This window comes from Podarcis melisellensis (genome assembly GCF_964234715.1).
Source record: "Podarcis melisellensis genome assembly, chromosome: 6".
NCBI lineage: Eukaryota > Metazoa > Chordata > Lepidosauria > Squamata > Lacertidae > Podarcis > Podarcis melisellensis.
The window spans coordinates 22,459,951-22,477,243 of record NC_138538.1 but is presented as its reverse complement, the minus strand read 5'-3'; the positions used below and the strand labels follow the sequence as shown (position 1 = coordinate 22,477,243).

The 17,293-nt window shown below is 45.5% G+C and overlaps 1 protein-coding gene across 1 annotated transcript; it reads right to left on the bottom strand.

Moving 5' to 3' along the window:
* Positions 1-4,463: 4,463 nt before the first annotated feature.
* Positions 4,464-11,751, bottom strand: LOC309371333 (uncharacterized protein). The gene is made up of 5 exons (XM_081913886.1): positions 11,613-11,751; positions 10,893-11,036; positions 9,659-9,796; positions 8,010-8,063; positions 4,464-4,669 (listed from the first exon to the last, which is right to left on the bottom strand). Exons 1-5 carry the CDS (start codon positions 11,710-11,712, stop codon positions 4,584-4,586), a joined length of 522 nt encoding a protein of 173 aa, XP_081770012.1. The 5' UTR covers positions 11,713-11,751; the 3' UTR covers positions 4,464-4,583.
* Between the last annotated feature and the right edge of the window lie 5,542 nt (positions 11,752-17,293).

Below are 17,293 nucleotides of genomic sequence, written 5' to 3'. Positions count from 1 at the left end.
TCAAGGAGAAAACAACATACCTCCCACTTTGGAGAGCTGACAACATATTTGGAAAAGTTTAAACCCAGGCTTCAGCCTTAGTCATCTTCAGGGACAATGTCCTGAAGACGTTGACCACCTTTCTCATTGCGGAGGCATCAGTCTGGGAGCTACTTTTGTGCGGATTGCTATCTGACTCTGACTCCAGAGGAATGCGTATGAAATACACAACTGCAAAAAGTAATAAGACCCACCCCTAAACAGGAAAGGAATGAAGGAATGTAGCTCAGTGGGAGAGCACATGCATTTCAGAAAAAGGTATCGGGTGCAAATCTCAGCAACTCCAGGTAGAGCTATTGTGTTGTGCCTCATTTTGGACTTTGGCTGTGGTTCTGGTACTGCCCCTGTTAACTCCTGCTGCGTTGCCTGTGTGCTACCTAAATTAGGACAATGCCCTCTGGTTACTGCTGGCTCATGTGAATGAGCCCCGAATAACGCATGCTGATGAAGACTAATACAGAGGGAATGGTAAATGTAAAGTGACCCCTGACCATTAGGTCAAGTCGTGACTGACTCTGGGGTTGCGGCGCTCATCTCACTTCCTTGGCCGAGGGAGCTGGCGTACAGCTTCCAGGTCATGTGGTCAGCATGACTAAGCCACTTCTGGTGAACCAGAGCAGCGCACGGAAACGCCGTTTACCTTCCTGCCAGAGCGGTACCTATTTATCTACTTGCAGCGCCACCCGCATCCCCGGAGGGAATGGTACTGCATGAAATTTCTTGCTCTGGAATCGCTCCCAGTTCTTAGAGAACAGTCTGAAACTTATTAGCATGTTCATTAAAGAGGTGGTGAAAGAGAGTAATTGGCTGTTGGCAGAGACTGGCTTTCAGTAATCAACTTCCCTGTTTCTGCCTTGTGGGGAAACCTCTTTCCCAAGCTTGACAGTTGTGTTTTCCTTGCCAAATCAACCCGAGAAATGAAGCAAATTCACAGTTGCAGCTAGGACTAGGGACCTATACAAATACAACTAGTCCTTTCTCCAGACCAAAGGTATGAAAACGCTAGCTTCCCATCAAACTTAAAAGCCACATTCTGAGGGTGCCATGAAGACTCTTAGCAGTTTGGGCAGAGAATATGGCAGTATTGGTAAGTATCTATTCTTTAAATATGTATTGGCCTTTTCATCACACACCTACAGTTGTCACCATCAATCCCTCTCTTGGGAAATGTTTGGTAAGATTGCTAAGAATTTGTGGTAAGTCTTGTAGACCCCCAACAAAGTTTCCTCAATTTTCCAGCTATATGAAATGGCAGCTAATGTGCTGTGTGTCCCGTTTTTCCAAAGCTATGCACAAAAAAACTTAAATTTCTGCCTGGAACCCTCTGCAAAGTGTGCCAGTTGAGACACAAGTGCTAACCACCCCATGAGGTTGGCTGCCATTTTCTTCGTTATGTGCAGAGCTGCCTTTGTCCTGTTACACCTTAGAACTGGCAACAGTGAGTTTTTGTGGCCCAATCCAGATGTAACCAGAAGACCTTTGCTGCTGACAAACATTGTTGGGTTCAGGCCCAGAAATGAACGTCAAAGGCTCCCTGGGGGGTGGGTGTAGAACGGCCTTCTTTTTGTTTCATGCAGCAATATCTCTGCTGAAAGGTAAGTGCTCAAAGCAACAGTTTCTAGCTCAACCCAGACGTGATTAGAATACTGTTCCTCGATCTAAAAATAATGGCATGTGGGAACCAAGGGCACAGTCACTGGCCTTGAACTGTGCCTTCACTTAATAAAATGAGTCACACCTTCACTACTCAGAAAATTGGACCTCTAATGTGGTGTTTCCCAAACTATAAAACCCTGGAGAATTAAAGTTTGTGCAAGATGTGAATAGATTTTAGCACCATACTTCCCTCTGGTGGCAACTTGGTGAGCTGTCCAAACCCTCCTACCTGAAACATTGTACAGTTGTTTCTCAGTGAGTCTTAGAACTTCCTCTTGCTGTATCTATTTGACTTAGCCTTTCAGATGCCCACTTCGAAACAACTGCCTCAGGCAGAGGTAACATATTGTAACACACCACCCCAATCTCCCCAAGTGGTGCAAAGTTTCAGGGGTTGCAGGCATGTTGACCAGGGTCTGTGCTCCCTTTTGGGACGATGAGGCATAACAGAAACTGTGATGCCCTTATTCCCTTATGGGGGACACAAGAGCCCTTATAGAGTCCTTTGTAGGTTCTCCATCGGTAGGAGAAAATAACAGAGGCCAACCAGAGAATATGGAGAAGCAAAGCAGCTAGTAAGCCTGATCTTTATTGAAACTGTTACAACAGGGTGCTCCTCTCACATACAGGAAAGGAGGAGGACCCAGAACAAAAGTGTGCCTTATATAAACATTTTAAATTGTCTTCCCTGGAGCTCAAGACCACCCCTCCATACATCATACATACATCACAGAAGGGGTGTAACTCAAGACCACCCCCCACAAACATCATACTTACATCACAGAAAAGGTGGTCTACAACAGAAATCTGAATGTGTTGTTTATCTCCTGCCTGGCAGGTTACCTGTTATTGGTCACTTGATTGGATACCCTGGGGAGCCTGGCCAGTCTTTTGTAATGGCAAATGCTTAGTTCCTGAGCCAGGTCACAAGCTCACCCTATTCATACACAGACATACCCCTAGGACAGGATTTGTGAACGAAAAGACAATGGGGAGGCTTTTCCACTTTCCTTCAACCTTGCAGAGAAATATTTGAGGTCAATTTGGGAGGGACAAAATGGTTTCAGGACGTTTTCTGTGGGGTTTCAGACATGTGGTTTATATATGCAGTTATGAACATTTTATCTTTTATATATATGTAAGACCTTAATTTTTTTTATTTCACCTTTATGATACAGTATATGGTTTATTTGCGAATAAATGTAACCTGCTCATAGATGAAGGGATTGCATAGCCTCCAACATTTCCCTGATGAAAATAGGAACATCCTATTCCATAATAATAATTTTACTGTTTACACCACGCTCATCCTACTGGGTTGCCCCAGCCAATCTGGGTGACTTCCAACACATATAAAAACATAATAAAACACTAAACATTTTTTTAAAAAAACTTTCCCTATACCGGGCTGCTGTAAGATGGCTTGGGGGTTGCATAACTCCATACCCTCCATTATTTCTGTGATGAAAATAGGGACGTCAGAAGGGAAAGCGGGACATTCCGGGATCAAATCAGAAATGGGGACGGCTTCTGTAAATCCAGGACTGTCCTGGAAAATAGGGACACTTTGAGGGTCTGGGATCGCAGAGGATAAGAAGCAGGAGGCCCATGATTAGCACTTGCTGAGGAACACAAGTGGGCTTCCTGTGAACATCTGTTTATCACCTGTAAACATCTGTTTATCCACTGTGTGAGCAGAATGTGGAGAAACGTGGACAATGATCCACATTCCTTTGATATGATTTTCACACTCCAGCCCCCTGCTATGATTATTGTTAACACTGAACACAACGATGTCCAACCAGTCGACCGCGATCGAAAGGTAGATCCCCAGTCGATCATGGTCGATCACAGGATCCTTATCGATTGCTGGATTAAAAGCAATGTACAGTGGTACCTCGGGTTAAATACTTAGTTCGTTCCGGAGGTCCGGTCTTAACCTGAAGTTGTTCTTAACCTGAAGCACCACCTTAGCTAATGGGGCCTCCTGCTGCCGCTGGAGCATGATTTCTGTTCTCATCCTGAAGCAAAGTTCTTAACCCAAGATACTATTTCTGGGTTAGCAGAGTCTGTAACCTGAAGCGTATGTAACCCAAGGTACCACTGTACAATGAATGTTTCCACCCTCCGCTCCCCTCGTGCTGTCCCTACATAGTGTCTAAAGGGCAATCATTTATAGCCTTCTGCCAACGTTAGTTGGCCTTATTGTTTTTTGCGCTTGTCAGTGTCGTAGTTAACAGATAGCCTTCCCCCCCTAAAAGAAGCACAGCAACTCTGCCCACATCCCCAGTAAAAAGTTCAACAACTTTACCCCCGCCAAAAAACCTCAACAAGTATTCTCTCTCCCCCCCCCCCAAGAAAGCTCAACAACTCTGTCCTCCCCCCCCCCCCCGGAAAAAAGCTCAACAACGTTTGCCTCTCCCCTCTAAATAAAACTCCTCCTCCCTCCAATGACAATGGGTAGATCACTGTCAGTTTTTTTTTTAATACTGGGAGTAGATCACAGTCTCTTGGGAGCTGGATGTGCGTAATAGATGCTAACCAACCAAGAACCATGTTGCCTGTAAATTGGATTACATAGGCTAAAAGCCCTAACCATTTCTGGGGTTTTCTTCAGCTCCATCCAGCAGACTCAGTTTCTCAGATCATTGCTTAGTATAAATTGCGAAGAAGAAGAAGAAGAAGAAGAAGAAGAAGAAGAAGAAGAAGAAGAAGAAGAAGAAGAAGAAGAAGAAGAAGAAGAAGGATGACACAAAATGGCAAAGCTCTGATCTAGACAACTTTATTGGAAGATTTGTGTTTCAGCCGGATCACACCGAGGTTCCATTGGATGGCCGCGGGAACAAGTTGTCTCCTTCTCTGCAGAAGCATCCTGTGTCTCAGGTACTTTATACGGGATCCACACAGCGCAAGGCACAGTCAGAGAAGCAGCACTTCTTCACCCCTTTGCACTCAGTGTCATGAGTACACTCACCTAAAGGGAAGTTTTCCTTCTGCACATATGCTTTCCCTCTACACATAACTGTGGCCTTATGGGAAGTCTTGCTATGGGAAGTCTTGCTTCTCTCCTCTTGCATTCTGGGAAGTCTCGCTTATAATCTTCTCTCTGTTTCTGCACACACTGTACGAACCTGTTCCAAACACCAAGACATTCCCTCCTTGCCCAGTTCATCTTAGGTTCATGATGACCTGTTCTCAATGCATAGCTGACCACATCTACGGAACTCGATTGTTATATGTTATGATCAATCATTCCCAGCCTTTAATCTACCAGTGATTAATGTTCACATGTAATTCCCACCCCTCACATGTAATTCCCGCCTTGCATTTGCATTAACCAATAGGCAATGAGTTTCTTTGTGTTTGTAACAACCAATCAGCCACAAGGACACCTGTGGCAATGCTTTGTGATATTCAATAAAAGAGAGTTCCCGGGACTTCCCGGCAGACGCCTCTCACATGACACCTACTACTCGTCTCCCGTGATTTTCATTCCTACATCTGGTGACCCCCGACGTGCCAGATCCCTTACGCAGCCAAGCCCCTGTACTTCACTCGACTGGAAAAGTCTCAGCGCGCTACTTCGTGAGTATGGGGGGCGATTTGACAAAATTGCAGAAAGAACATGCCAGGGAATTGTTTTCTCTAGTTAGACAGCGAGTTGTGGGTGTTAATGTTTCCTTAAAAGAAATTGAACAGCTTCTCGGCGAGATCAATTGCCAATTTCCCTCCTACCCCGAAAGGGGGTCCCTTGAGGTGGGGACTTGGCAAAAGATCGGGAAGACCCTTTTTGCTGAACCGCGGGCTCCAATTCATTGTTTGCTCACCTGGCAGAAATGTGCAGAGGCCGTTGCAAAGTTTGGACCCCAGGTCCCACAGGCGTCTCCTTCGGCCCCTGCTCTCCTGCCTGCAAAAGACAATCCCCCCCCTTATCCCCCCTATCCACTGCTCCTGCCTCCTTCTCCTTCACAGCCCAGCCAACCTCCTCCTGCTTCTCACTCATCTCAACCTGCTTCCACCCCCCATCCCCCTTTCCCCCCCTCCTCCTTTGCCTGCTCCTCCTGGAGCCGTGCGTGGTGCACTTTCTCAGGCAAGACGAAAAGGGCTTTTGTCCTTGCAGGAAGAATCTGTGTGGGCTGGGGAATTGCCTTCTGCTTTCCCTATTAGCTCTTTTGTTAATATTAAACAACAACATTCAGAGCCCTATCACCAATTTATAGATAGATTGAAAGAAGCAGTCACCAGGCAGGTTGATAATACTACAGCCCAGAATGAACTGATGGAAAAATTGCCTTTTGAAAATGCAAACACCTACTGTAAGAAGGCTTTGCAGTCAATCATTAACCGTCCTAAATACGATCCGGCTCAGAGGATTCAATCCTGTGCGGAATTTGGCAGCCAGAGCCATGCCATGTCCTTGCTTGCCAGAGCCAATCCAAATTTGGCAGCCAACCAAATGCTTTTAAATGCTGCTCAATATGTAGTTTTTGAAAGTGAATTTAAGCATAGCGCAGTAGCCCTGTCCTGTTGGATGCCCTTACTGTGTTTACTAATGGAGCCCCCTCCAGGGGGGTCGTTGCATGGCTACAAAATGATAAATGGCACAGCCTCTACATTCTTCCACAGAAGTCTGCCCAGCGTTCTGAGCTGGCAGCTGCTGTTAAAGTTTTGCATCATTTCTCCACGCAGCCAATTCCATGACCCCATACGTGGCTTCCTTTAATGTTACTTGTGCCCGTATGGTGAACTGCACAAAAACCAACAGTGTAAAAATGGGCAAGGATAACTTCAATTGTTCTGATTATGTAAATATTTCATATATATATAAATACACAGAGCTGCCTGACGGCTGGTTTTGGTCGTGTCCAGGCTTCACGTTTAATTATATTCCTGCAAACATTAGCCATGGCACGCCCTGCTGCTTAAGCCGTATGTCTATTATTTTACCAAAAAAGCATCATTTGTCCCGCTCTCGATATTGACGCCCTGTGCAATTGACTAATGATTATAACGATTTTGTCTCTCTCCCTAGCAGATCTGAATATATTTCTTTAGCTGTCTCTCTTTTAGGAGTCCCTGGACTGTACGGAATAGCAGGAATATTAACTCTTTAGCTTGCTCCGCAGAAAAAGCCTTGAATTCTACTTCACAAGCTCTTCACCTTTTGAATAAAGAACAGAGTGAATTGCGTCACGGACTCATAGAAATGCGCTGCTATCGATTATCTATTGATGCTCCATCATTACGGATGCGAACAAGTGGAAAACGTGCTGCTTTAATATCACTGACAATTCTAAGGCTATTCAAAAACAAATCTCTCATTTGCAAAATCTCACACATCACATCAAACAGGATGTTGGTTTTCCTGCTTTCTGGGATTCTTTCACCCAGTGGCTTACTGCTTGGCTGCCGAACCTTATTTGGCTTCGTAATCTCTTTCAATATGCTATTGTCATAATTTGTATATTGATTCTACTATGCTGCTTCCTCCAATGCATTCCTGGCCTCATAAGTCTTTTCTCTCGGTTTCTCTCTCCCCCTCAGCCACCCAATAAAATCCTTGCTGCTTATTTTGTGAAATGGCAACACCAACAGTAAACCAAAGGGGAGATATGGGCAGATTTATTTCGAGCATGCGTTGGCAAACCACGTATCTCGTAGTATCTTCTGTCCCATCCTCCCTGGCGAACTTATTTTGGGCATTTGCTGGCACACCACTAATCCCGAAATATTTTTGCCTTATTTACCCAGTACGCCTCGCAAAAAAGAAAAGAAAGGGGGAGATAAAGGGAAGTTTTCCTTCTGCACATATGCTTTCCCTCTACACATAACTGTGGCCTTATGGGAAGTCTTGCTATGGGAAGTCTTGCTTCTCTCCTCTTGCATTCTGGGAAGTCTCGCTTATAATCTTCTCTCTGTTTCTGCACACACTGTACGAACCTGTTCCAAACACCAAGACATTCCCTCCTTGCCCAGTTCATCTTAGGTTCATGATGACCTGTTCTCAATGCATAGCTGACCACATCTACGGAACTCGATTGTTATATGTTATGATCAATCATTCCCAGCCTTTAATCTACCAGTGATTAATGTTCACATGTAATTCCCACCCCTCACATGTAATTCCCGCCTTGCATTTGCATTAACCAATAGGCAATGAGTTTCTTTGTGTTTGTAACAACCAATCAGCCACAAGGACACCTGTGGCAATGCTTTGTGATATTCAATAAAAGAGAGTTCCCGGGACTTCCCGGCAGACGCCTCTCACATGACACCTACTACTCGTCTCCCGTGATTTTCATTCCTACACTCACCCCTCAATATTTTCGGACATTTGAAAACTTTTTCAGGGCAGTTTTTAGGCTTCTCTGTAGTAAAGATGGGTGACAACACATAAGCATTATACTTTTTCTTTTTAAAAAATGTTCTACCCATAAAATGATCCACCCATAGCCACGTGGCTCATTTTTCAAAGCCCTGAAGATTAGCATTTAGGGATCGCCTTGTCAGGGACCTAAGTGAATGAGGGAAATGGAATCGTGCCATTTTTAGGTTCCAAAGGCTCTTAGACACAAAAGTTAGCAAGCAGATGTGGAACATCATTTCATACAATTGGCAAGCCACATGAATAATTCTACTAATAATTTATTATTTATACCCCGCCCATCTGGCTAGGTTTCCCCAGCCGCTCTGGGCGGCTCCCAACAGAATATTAAAAACACGATGAAAGATCAAACATTAAAAACCTCCCTAAACGGCTACCTTCAGATGTCTTCCAAAAGTCAGATAGTTGTTTATTTCCTTGACATCTGATGGGAGGGCGTTCCACAGGGCAGGCGCCACTACCGAGAAGGCCCTCTGCCTGGTTCCCTATAACCTCACATCTCGCAGTGAGGGAACGACCAGAAGGCCCTCAGAGATGGACCTCAGTGTCCGGGCAGAACGATGGGGGTGGAGATGCTCCTCCAGGTATATATAAATACTCTGGACCAGCTTTGCCTGGTATTCGGCTCTTGCTTTGCCAGCTGCAAAGCACTATCTGCCAGCCATGTTTCATGCCTTGACCTCCGTCTCTGGCTCATGCCACCTCCTCAAGCTACTGACCTTCTGGACCCTGGACTGGAAAGCATACACTCTTGGAATGGATAGGTTAAGGCTGTCCACAGACCTGGCATTGTCCCCAGCATGCTGGATCATACCAAAGTATGATCGAGTACAGCCTTCTATCTCTCAGTGGCCAATCAAATGTGCCTATGAAGCCCAGAAGCAGGAAAGAGACACAAAACTCCTTTCCCACTCATGGACTCCAACATCAGCAGCAGAGCAGACTCCCATGAGACAGGGGTGGACTCTCCTTCCTTGGAGGTTATTAAGCAGAGTTTGGATGGCCATCTCTCATGGATGCATTATCTGAGGTTCCCTCACTGCCTGACTCTACCATTCTATGATCTACTGTGGGGAGAGGCATTCTGCTGTTTGAATGTTTGACGTTTTATTATGTTTTTACATTTGGCTGGAATCCACCCAGTGTGGCTGGGGAAAGGGCAAGGTATAAATATCCTTAGTATTGTTTTATTATTAATTATTAAATTTGCATACCGCCCTAGACCCACAGGTCTCAGGGCGGTTCACAATATAAAAACACAGAATAAAAACAGAAACAACAGAATATCCCCTCCCCCCCCAAAAAAAACCCCACCACGCTTTAAAAGGGCATTGGATGACAATCACCCCAAAGCCTAGTTAAAGAGGAACAATTTTGCTTGGTGCCTAAAGGTGTATAATGAAGGAACCCTCTGGTCCTCTTGTGGAGGAGGCACATTAAGAAAGACCTGACAGTAGAGGATATTATTATTATTATTATTATTATTATTATTATTGCAGTAATATCATGACCAGTAGCTATCAACCGTAGAAAAGCATAGCAAACCTAAGCATTGTACAGTGATACAAAATACTTTACCTTTCTGTGTATCGAGACATTCCGAACCCCAATAAGCAAAGCAGCATTTCTGTTTTCCTTTACAATCGGCATCTTTATTGCAGTAATTAAAATTCTTAATATCTTGTTCATCATCCGGTGGACAGTGATCCGGTTTCACTGCAACAGAGAAAATTCAAGATATCAGACAAAACAAGGCTGTGCTGCAGAAATGAGACTCCTGCACTGTTGTAAGGATCTGTATTATCCAGGGAGGAATGATCCCTGCTCTCCTCCTCTGATGCTGTCCAGGGGTTTCTCCCACACCCCAAAAGCCAGTGGGGGAGGGGGAGCTGCCTTCATCATTTGCATAACCCTGCCTCCTCATCTGCACAAGTTTTCTGAAGCCATTGATTCCCAACACTTGCCACACGCTGTGAAGTGCCAGTTGTTGCACCGGGATGGGAAGCTACTGTAATAACAACTTTCAGAGCAATCCTAAGCACAGGAAGCTGACAAAAAACTATGCTGGTATAAATTAAGGGGGCATAAACTACCCCAGTCCTGGAATGCACTCAGGGCACCAGGGAGGGAGTACAGTGGACGCTCGGGTTGCGAACGTGATCCATGGGGGAGGCACGTTCGCAACCCGCAGCGCCGCATCTGCGCACGTGGGGGTTGCGATTCGGCACTTCTGCACATGTGAAAAGCACGATTTAATGCTTCTGCGCATGCGTGAGAGCCAAAACCCAGAAGTAACCCGTTTCAGTACTTCTGAGTTCGGCGCGGTGCGCAATCCGAAAACACACAGCGTGAAGCATCTGTAACCCGAGGTATGACTGTAATGCTGACTGAGTCTGCTACTGCCTGGCAAAATGGAAATAGGAACATTATCCCCTTGGGATGATGCCCACCTGTTAACATGCCGGGGACAGTTCCCAAGCGCCCTTATCAACTGCAAGGTTGGACACAGCTCATGAGAAAATAGTGTGTGATCAACTGCACAGGAATGCAATGGACAGGGAATGGTGCACTTAGTGTGGCAGCCAACCAGAATGCCCCAGGCACATCCACAACGCAACCCACCAATCACGCAGCTACACGCAGCAACAGGAAGGCCAGATAAACAAAGGCACGCGGAGGATTAGAACACACTCTGCACTCCACATCGCACAACTCACAAGCATCCCAGACGTGCACATAGGTTGCCACCACCCACCACCCCCAACATATGCCCACAATACCCCCCCTAGAGGCAGGAACTGGAACACCATACCATTCACAGGCTGGAGGCAGGTTTTGCCACAGGGGCCTGGGCAGCATTTCAGTGAACTTGGGCACTGAGTGTCGTTCAAGCACCGGTTCCCAACAGGTTTCCCATGGCAGATGGCATCGTTGTGAGGACAATCCCCAAGTTTAACTTAAAAAATGCAAAAAGGAAGAATTTCAGTGACACCTGTGAGAGGGCAGGAATAGTTAGGAGCATTTTTCCGAGAGAACAAAAGAAGGGAGAAGATGCAGGGACAAATGGAGAAAAGACCTTGGCAGTGAAAAGAAAAAGAAAATTATATATTTTCCCCATCATGTTTCTGACCTCCTGGTTTTTCTTTGGGGTCAGCTGGTTTCATCCAAAGGATAAGAAAGACACACACCTGCAATCTCAAAGTTGCATAGATATTATTTGTGGAGACCCAAATGTACTACTAGGATCCAAATATGTTATCAGCAAATACTGTCCATCTTCCCCTCACATTTAATTTCCTAATTTCTTTAAATATATCCATCTCCCACTTTTCTGGAGAAAGTCACAAAGCAGTTTGCATAGAAATATTAAAACAATAGGAATGAATTAAAACTGTATAAAGAAACAGACGAGCACTGCAGGAGAACTGTGTTATCTCCAGCTGCTTACGTGTTAGGAAGTAAACCCTCACAAAGCCCATTTGGGAGTCCCAGCACAACAGGACCTTTCTGAGCAGTTCCCCTCAAGACTTACTGCCAAAAAAAGGACGTCCCTCTGTTGTGGCACAAGTAGATGGCGCCACTTGGCACAGGATGAAGAAGCCAAGGAAGATGAAAATGCTGGTCGACCTCATGGTGCTGTTAGCAACTGCCCCTCAGTCGGCTGATTAGAGATGGCCAAGGTGGGCATTTATATATCCTTTGGCATATAGCTTTGGAATGGAGGGGCCACAAAGCATCCTCTCAGAAACAAGCCAAGACTCTTGTTTTTCTGGCTTTTCATGTTGAGGAACAGGTAGATTGTGTCCAAGGCCCATTTAATTACCAATTTAGCAAACATTCCACCTCCCAGGGGAGTCCTGTAAAGATGAAACAACTGTTTATAGGCTAGGAGTCTTCAGCAGAGAATTCTTGGCTCATCAGAAAGTTCCCAAGATACCTCAGGGGAAGCCATAGTGGCAGCTGAACGAATATAAAAGTGGTATCATTTGGTAGTACAGAGATGCTCCGGGTATTCTTCTGCTCTGTCTCCTACAGGCTACAAGAGGGGACATTACTCAACTGGACAATTACATTATACAGTGGACGCTCGGGTTGCGAACGTGATGTGTGCGGGATGCACGTTCGCAACCCGTGTCTGCGCACGCGCAGGTTGCGATTTGGCACTTCTGCACATGCGCAAAGCACGATTTAGCGCTTCTGCACATGCGTGACTGCCAAGACACGGATGTAACCTGTTCCGGTACTTCTGGGTTTCAGCAGTCCGCAACCCGAAAAACGCAAGCTGGAGCTACTGTAACTTGAGGTATGACTGTATATAATCTGTATTTTTTTCCTTATGTGACCCCGTTAAAGGTAGAACAGACAGTATTCCCAAATAATTCCACAAAAAGCACAGGATTTTGGACAACGGTAATGTGCTCAACGTGAGGCTTCTCTGTACCTAGACCTGCAAAATTCACCTGTGCAGAGGAATCCACAATGGTTGCCAATCAGGTTCTGGACCATGTTCCCTAGAACCATATAACCTAGAACTTTGTATGCCAATTTTCTGCAAGTTGTCAGGGGAAGAAAAAAGCTGCAAGATAATGAAGCCGCCACAAACAAACACTACCCTATTTTGCCATTTTGCTAGACGATACTCATCCAGATTCAAGCTGATCATCACCTTGAAGGCTTGAAATCTTTTCAGACAGTGAGAAAGATTCTAAAAAGGCTGCCTCTTAAAATCAAGGATCCATGGAGGAGGCTCTGACAACCGGTACCAAACAATTGGGTGGCCAATGTGGTGATTTCCAAATGTCATACTATGACTTCCATCATACCTTGCTGGCTGCCACTGATGACAGCTGTGGTCCAGTGACACCGAGATAAAACCCTACTTTGGCTAATGCTCTCCCTCTAACAGATGTACCGATTGGACTCAGAGGGTGAAGGAAAGGGCAGTGGCTGTGCCAGATTTACGTCTAAGGTAAACAAGCTATAGCTTAGGGCCCCACACTCTTGCGGCCCCGCAAAAAAATTAAAGGAAAAAAACTGGATGTACATTTCCAAAATATACATATTTTGTCATGTGCCAATGGCTTTAGATACCTAATAGGTCCATAAATTACCATGTAGCATATATTCAACACAAAAAACAGTGACAAATTGTTGTTGACAAAGGACAGCTGGACATATAAAGGGCCCCATTACCTTCAATAGCTTAGGGCCTCATCAAACCTAAATCCAGCCCTGGGCAGTGGTGCTGGAGGGGGGAGGCAGGCTTGCTGAGATATTGGGCCTACGGAGATTGACTTCACCAAGATTATCCCAGCTTGAAGTCTGGTGCTATTACAGGTTGTCCACACCTTGGCAAGTTAGAGTTAGAGTGAACTGACTCATTGAGGATCCCTTAAAGGATGTTTAATTGGTGTCTCATTTCTTCACGATGGAGGTTTGGGGTATAAACATTTGATCATCTGATTATCCAAAGTTACGAATCATTAATTGAACTAGGGTCTGATAATTGTGTGTGAAAAGAAGAATCCTATGAATTTGTAACACAGTCTGGGATCTTCTCCCCCGTTCCCAGCTTAACAGATTCCAATCTCCCTTGTAAAACAATGCAAATGTCACGTTTAATGCTCCATAAAAGAACAGCAAACATAGTTTCCTGACCCACTCAAAACTACTCCTTCCTGCCTGCTGCCCCCTGATTTCTGAAAAGGACAGGAGTATTTCTTCATGCTGCTGCATTCTGGCTATATGTTCTCTTGAGTAATTTTGGTGATTTTCTGAGCAAAAATTCCTGATTTGTGGGGGAAGAAAGCAATGCTTCCTCAGCATATTGAAAGAGCCTTCTGCTTGCAGTTTGGGCCAACAAAGAACAAACATTTTTCTGAGAACAACATATTTGTAGACAAATATCAAGAACCATTGTGAGATAATACTGAGCAGATGGAGCAATAGGTTTCCTTCCAGACCCTCCAAGTCTCCCTATTTTTCAGGGACAGTCCTGAAAATTTACAGAAGCCGCTCCAGTTTCTGGTTTCTGATTTGATCCTGGAATGTTCTGCTTTTCCTTAGGATGTCCCTATTTTCATCAGAAAAATGTTGGAGGTCTGAGGTCCCTGGTTTTTTGGGAGAAATGTTGGAGGGTATGGAGTTATGCAACCCCGAGACAGGGAGATACAACCTTTTGAAGACAGCTGAAGGCAGCCCTGTGTGGGGAAGGTTTTTTTTATAAAAAATAATAATCAATGTTTATTATGTTTTATATATCTTGGAAGCCACCCAGAGTGGCAACCCAGTCAGATGGGTGGGGTATAAAATTTATAAATAATATGCTTAAAATAATAAAACAATAAAAAAATATTGTTGTTATCATTATTATGGAATAAAGGTAAAGGTAAAGGGACCCCTGACCATTAGGTCCAGTCGTGGCCGACTCTGGGGTTGCAGTGCTCATCTGGCTTTATTGGCCGAGGGAGCTGTTGGGATACTGCCAGGGAGACAAAGGCCATCACTGCCTCCACGTCGACTCCGGACGTCCATCGACCTCCCATAGATACAGTATCAGCAATTAGCGACACGAGCTCCAGAAAATAGCTTTCCACATTCCAGAACTGATGCACGCTCTATCAGCAGATAATGCACAGCGAAAGTTGCACTCAGGAGAGTATCATTTAGAATGTTTATTCAGCGTTGGTCAGAACAAAGAAAAACATGACTGCCTGCTTCGGTCTGCTCAGGCAGAGAGAGAAACGAAAGCATAGACACAACAGAAACATCCTGTGAACAGGAAATACGCAGACTGTGACACAAACATCCTGCTCCCTTTTAAGGTGGGACGGAAATATCCTAACAGGAGCAGGCCAGCATGACTAAGCTGCTTCTAGCAAACCAGAACAATGCACGGAAACACCATTTACCTTCCCGCAAGAGCAGTACCTATTTATCTACTTGCACTTTGACGTGCTTTAGAACTGCTAGGTTGGCAGGAGCAGGGACCAAGCAATGGGAGCTCACCCCGTCGCGGGGATTCGAACTGCCAGAAGCAGGGACCAAGCAACAGGAGCTCACCCCGTCATGACTGCAGAGGAATGCGTATGAAATATACAACTGCAGAGGAATACAACTGACTGCAGAGAAATGCGTATGAAATATACAACTGCAAAAAGTATGTTCAAGTAATAAGGTAAAGGTAAAGGTACCCCTGCCCGTACGGGCCAGTCTTGACAGACTCTGGGGTTGTGCACCCATCTCACTTAAGAGGCCAGGGGCCAGCGCTGTCCGGAGACACTTCCGGGTCACGTGGCCAGCGTGACAAAGCTGCATCTGGCGAGCCAGAGCCGCACACGGAAACGCCATTTACCTTCCCGCTGGTAAGTGGTCCCTATTTATCTACTTGCACCCGGAGGTGCTTTCGAACTGCTAGGTTGGCAGGCGCTGGGACCGAGCAGCGGGAGCGCACCCCGCCGCGGGGATTCGAACCGCCGACCTTTCGATCGGCAAGCCCTAGGCGCTGAGGCTTTTACCCACAGCGCCACCTGCGTCCCTCAAGTAATAAGACCCACCCCCTAAATAGGAAAGGAATGTAGCTCAATGGGAGAGAACATGCATTTCAGAAAAAGGTATCAGGTTCAAATCTCAGCAACTCCAGGTAGAGCTATTGTGTTGCACCTCATTTTGGACTTTGGCTGTGGTTCTGGTTCTGGCACTGCCCCTGTTAACTCCTGGCTGCATTGCCTGTGTGCTACCGGAATTAGGACAATGCCCTCTGGTTACCACTGGCTCATGTGAATGAGCCCCAAATAACGCATGCTGATGAAGACTAATACAGAGGGAATGGTAAAGGTAAAGGTAAAGGGAGCCCTGACCATTAGGTCCAGTCATGACCGACTCTGGGGTTGCGGCGCTCATCTCGTTTTATTGGCCAAGGGAGCCGGCGTACAGCTTCCGGGTCATGTGGCCAGCATGATTAAGCTGCTTCTGGCAAACCAGAGCAGCGCACGGAAATGCTATTTATCTTCTCGCTGGAGCGGTACCTATTTATCTACTTGCACTTTGACGTGCTTTCGAACTGCTAGGTTGGCAGGAGCAGGGACCGAGCAACGGGAGCTCACCTCGTCGCGGGGATTCGAACTGCTGACCTTCTCATTAGCAAGTCCTAGGCTCTGTGGTTTAACCCACAGCGCCACCCGCGTCCCCAGAGGGAATGGTACTGCTTGAAATTTCTTGCTCTGGAATCGCTCCCAGTTCTTAGAGAACAGTCTGAAACTTATTAGCATGTTCATTAAAGAGGTGGTGAAAGAGAGCAGTTGGCTGTTGGCAGAGGCTGGCTTTCAGTAATCAACTTCCCTGTTTCTGTCTTGTGGGGAAACCTCTTTCCCAAGCTTGACAGTTGCTTTTTCCTTGCCAAATCAACCCGAGAAATGAAGCAAATTCACAGTTGCAGCTAGGACTAGGGACCTATACAAATACAACTCGTCCTTTCTCCAGACCAAAGGTATGAAAACGCTAGCTTCCCATCAAACTTAAAAGCCACATTCTGAGGGAGCCATGAAGACTCTTAGCAGTTTGGGCAGAGAATATGGCAATATTGGTACGTATCTATTCTTTAAATATGTATTGGCCTTTTCATCACACACCTACAGTTGTCACCATCAATCCCTCTCTTGGGAAATGTTTGGTAAGATTGCTAAGAATTTGTGGTAAGTCTTGTAGACCCCCAACAAAGTTTCCTCAATCTTCCAGCTATATGAAATGGCAGCTAATGTGCTGTGTGTCCCCTTTTCCCAAAGCTATGCACAAAAAAACCTATAAATTTCTGCCTTGAACCCTCTGCAAAGTGTGCCAGTTGAGACACAAATGCTAACCATCCCATGAGGTTGGCTGCCATTTTCTTCTTTGTGTGCAGAACTTCCTTTGTCCTGTCACACCTTAGAACTGGCAACATTGAGTTGCTGAGAGCAACAGAGTTTTTGTGGCCCAATCCAGATGTAACCAGAAGACCTTTGGGTATCTGAAGAAGTGTGCATGCTCATACCAAGAACTAACTTAGTTGGTCTTTAAGGTGCTACTGGAAGGAATTTTTTTATTTTGTTTTGACTATGGCAGACCAACACGGCTACCTATCTGTAACTGTCTTCTTTTTGTTTCATGCAGCAATATCTCTGCTGAAAGGTAAGTGCTCAAAGCAACAGTTTCTAGCTCAACCCAGACGTGATTAGA

Bases quoted from the DNA above. Each gene is read 5' to 3' on its own strand.
- LOC309371333 (XM_081913886.1), bottom strand. From the start codon at position 11,712: ATGAGGTCGACCAGCATTTTCATCTTCCTTGGCTTCTTCATCCTGTGC. The intron at 9,797-10,892 runs GTATGGTGTTCC...TCTCTGTTGCAG, and splicing joins CTGCCTCCAGCCTGTGAATG to TGAAACCGGATCACTGTCCA. The intron at 8,064-9,658 runs GTAAAGTATTTT...TCTTTACTACAG, and splicing joins ATGTCTCGATACACAGAAAG to AGAAGCCTAAAAACTGCCCT.